At 32.0% G+C, this 4,072-nt stretch overlaps 1 protein-coding gene across 1 annotated transcript in view; it reads left to right on the forward strand.

The window, feature by feature from the left end:
- LOC130825959 (cysteine-rich receptor-like protein kinase 15) overlaps positions 1-3,847 on the forward strand; it is a gene marked incomplete in the record, with an annotated part of 23,798 nt that extends 19,951 nt beyond the window's left edge. Inside the window, 5 exon segments of the mRNA XM_057691415.1 lie at positions 1,493-1,608; positions 1,718-1,928; positions 2,168-2,405; positions 2,742-2,892; positions 3,242-3,847. Of these exon segments, the coding sequence (XP_057547398.1) occupies positions 1,493-1,608; positions 1,718-1,928; positions 2,168-2,405; positions 2,742-2,892; positions 3,242-3,607 (1,082 nt within the window).
- Positions 3,848-4,072: the final 225 nt, after the last annotated feature.

Below are 4,072 nucleotides of genomic sequence, written 5' to 3' on the forward strand. Positions count from 1 at the left end.
TCCGAAATTCACCTGAAATAATCTCAAAACACTCGAAGACAAGATCAAGGTGAAATCATGCTTAGAGTATATGAAATCGATACAAAATAAAAAGACTTAACACAAAAATGGGGTTGTAAATGTGCTCTAAAACGAGCACATCAGGGAGCATGCCCTATTCTTAGGTGCCATAATTTTGCCATATCTAACATAGCTTTAGATGTGACAACTTTTGCTAGAATAGTGGGAAGAGGGCCATTATTCTTCAACAAAAGGTTGTCATTGAAAGGTTTGGAATAAAACATTTGTCATGAGAGAATAAAACATAAACATTTTGATCAAGACACATCTTATGGACATATATGAGATTAAAGTGAAATATAGGAATGTACAAAACATTTTTAAAATCAATTCTTTTGTTAATCGAATATCACCCATCTTGGTTATCGTATGTTTAGTGCCATTAGGAATTATTATTTTTTTTTTGAGGTCGGAACATTTTTAATGTCGAAGAAATAATGAATATTTCCACACATATGGTCAGTGGCCCCACTATCCACTATCCATTGTGTGGCATTTCTACCTGAAACAAGAAAAGACATACCTGCAAGAGTTGAGGTACACTGTACATCACTATTGTCGTCAACGTGAGAGTCTTGCTTTGGATGTTATTTGTCAAGAAAGGAAAGTAGATTAGAAAATTGTTCATTAGTGAGACCAAAATTCTTACCAACGTTTTTTCTTGTATATTATCATCTAGAACACTACCACTGAATTTTTTTCCTTTATTTTTATTTGGATACCCGTGAAGCTTAAAACATCGATCAATCGAATGACCCGGTATCTTGCAGTTATCACAAAAATAACTTGGTTTCTTTGTCCCAGTTGAAGAAGGCATGTATGATGATTTATCATTATGATGTCTCTTGTCCACAACAAATGCCATTGTATTAGATGCAGTCTTTTGTTTAGGGAATTCTTTATGACACGCCTCTTGTAGTAACATTCTATAAAACTCTGAAATGCTAGATAATTCTTTGGACATAAGCTAATTGCTTCTCACTTGACTATATTGTGGGTCAGGCTTCATTAAAAATGTCATGATCCGTAAATCTTGTTGTATCTTGATGAAATACGAATTTGTGTGACAATTGCATGTGTGTAATGCTGTAATATCACCCAACTCATCCAAATAGATTTAACCCTAGTGAAATATTTGGATATGCTCATGTTAGATTCTTGTTTCGTGTTAACCAACGTTTCTTGCAGTCGATATAGTTGAGAAGAATAAGGGCTACCAAATCGACCTTCAAGATCCGTCCAAATCTCATATGCAGTTTTAAAATACATTACGTGTCTGTCTAAAGAAGAAATAAGTCAACCAATTACCATATTATTGCAGCGCTTTCAATATTTCCAATATATTTCCAAAATGAGAACAGAAAATTGATCGAATAGAGGAATATTGTCAAATTAGTATTTCTAACACTTTTTTTGTTACACATAGTGCTTGGTGATTTGGCTACTACTGAGTCTTTGATGTTCGAACTTGGGACACTTGAAGCTGCAACTAACAATTTTTCTCTAAATAATAAGCTTGGTGAAGGTGGATTTGGTAGTGTTTACAAGGTAAATCATTTCAATTATTATCTCCCTATAATTGAATTAGTTATTAGCATTGTGTGTCCAATTATTTCCTTTGATTGAAAAGTTAATTTGATTGTTTTTTTGTAAATAGGGAACCTTGCAAAATGGACAAGAAATAGCAGTCAAAAGGCTATCAAAGGTCTCAGGTCAGGGAGTGGAAGAATTTAAGAACGAAGTTGTTTTAATAGCCAATCTTCAACATAGAAATTTGGTTAGGCTGTTGGGATTTTGTTTAGCAGGAAAGGAAAAACTACTTGTTTATGAATTTGTTCCCAACAAAAGCCTCAACTACTTCCTATTTGGTATGCTAACTTTTATAATTATATGCTTATTTCTTTGAAAATTTTAGTATTCTATCAGTACATAATGAAGTGCGAATAAAAAATTATGAAGTCATGTGTACGATGTTATTTCACTTCCTGAATCTTGGAATATTTTCACTAGATCCTAGCTAATTTTTGTTTGGTTCAGTTTAATTTTGTTTACCTCCATTCATAAAGGTAAAAATACTTTTTATGTAAAAATTTTCATTTATATGTAGGTGAAAGAAAGCTTGGAGAACTAAATTGGAATACGCGGTACAATATCATTAAAGGCATTGCTAGGGGGTTGCTTTATCTCCATGAAGACTCTCGTCCTAGAATCATCCATCGTGACTTGAAAACAGCTAATATTTTACTTGACGCAGATTTGAATCCTAAGATTTCAGATTTTGGTCTAGCAAGGATCTTTAAAGTTGAACAAATTGTGGACGACACTAGTAGAATTGTCGGAACTTAGTAAGTTCTAGTTTATTTCCTCCTTTCATCTCAATTTGCTGCATTTTTCATTTATTAATATATGTTTTACTCATTTTTTTACATTTTGATAATTATGGTTATGAAGTTACATTCTCTTTTTTAATCTCACCCATAAGCTAAGATCAAAACTTTCAATCATTTCATCGACATATCTTTTTCATTTATTTTTTTTATCTTATTCTCCTATTTAATAAAGATTCATAACTAAAAATGCACCTTGTTAACATTGTAGTAAAGTTGAAAAATAACTGGGTATTTATTTTAGCCATAAAAATTCGTATATATTATTGTGATTTATTTTTTGTGTTTTTTTAGTGGTTATATGGCGCCAGAGTATGCAATGCATGGACAATTCTCTACAAAATCAGATATATACAGCTTTGGAATATTGGTGTTAGAGATTGTATGTGGCAAGAAGATTAGCTCAAAATCAAACCTTTTTGGGGATGGAGACCTTTTGACCTATGTAAGATACTTTTTACTTGATTTAAATAACTAAGCGGACGTTTACTTTGGTGATAACTTTCATAAAATCTGATTTCTAATATCACAAATTGTGATTCATATTTTTTTCTTCATGTAAAACTGTTATAAATCATAAATTTGTTGAAATGAAAAAGATGAGAACGGATATATTATTTTAATTTTAGAAAAATACCCGTAAAAGAAGAATATTCTTTTTATCTCAAATATTTTCATTTTAAATCTATTGTCAAACTAAATAAAAAAGCTTTTTTTAAAAAATAATTTTTGCCAAACCAAATGACACAATCTATGATGAGAAATTCAAACTTATTTGACATCAATGTTGTTAGGCATGGAGAAGTTTGATAGAAGAAAAGCCCTTAGAATTCATAGATCCCACCTTGCTAAAGGATTCACCCTCGAGTGAAGAAGTATTAAGATGCATTCAAATAGGCTTATTGTGTGCGCAAGAGAGCACAAATGAGAGACCAACAATGTCAACAATTGTTCTTATACTCAACAATGACTCCACCACCACAAGCACTTTGCCAACTCCACCACGCCCTCGATCCTTCAGTAATACTGCTAGTAGTGTTGAATCATCTCTTGTATCAAATCCACGAAGTCGATATTCTGTTGCTTCCACCACTACGAATGACTCAATTTCGAACTCCGGAAATCAAGGCATTGATGTATTCTATGTAGATAGATCTTAGTAGTTAATTTTTGTGCTATGATTGAATAACAAAATTTTTACCCATAATAATGTCAAAGTCAAAATATTAATTGTAAAAATTACGAAAAAATAACTTACCCGGCAAAATTGATGGAGCATTTATATATCTCCTGAGTATTTGCTAGGGGTTTAAACGGGCTTTGACTCGCCCCCACCTGTTTAAATTTGACATGACCAGTCCCAACCCGGCCCATTTAGATTTTGACATAACCCGACATGACCCGACCCGTTGAACACCTCTACTTGTTATTGATTGGTTGTTACCCTTTTGTTTTCATGCTATTTGATGTACTATTTTTTTCCCTTTATATCTTTAGTTGTGTTTGATTAAAAATTATAAGAGTTTAAAATTATAAAATTATGCAACGAGACAAATCAAATAAGATCCGACTTAATTGTAATTTTTTGAAAAATGAAGTATTCATTCATTAGTTGGAAAACCTTA

Source organism: Amaranthus tricolor, chromosome 10, assembly GCF_026212465.1.
Source record: "Amaranthus tricolor cultivar Red isolate AtriRed21 chromosome 10, ASM2621246v1, whole genome shotgun sequence".
Lineage (NCBI taxonomy): Eukaryota > Viridiplantae > Streptophyta > Magnoliopsida > Caryophyllales > Amaranthaceae > Amaranthus > Amaranthus tricolor.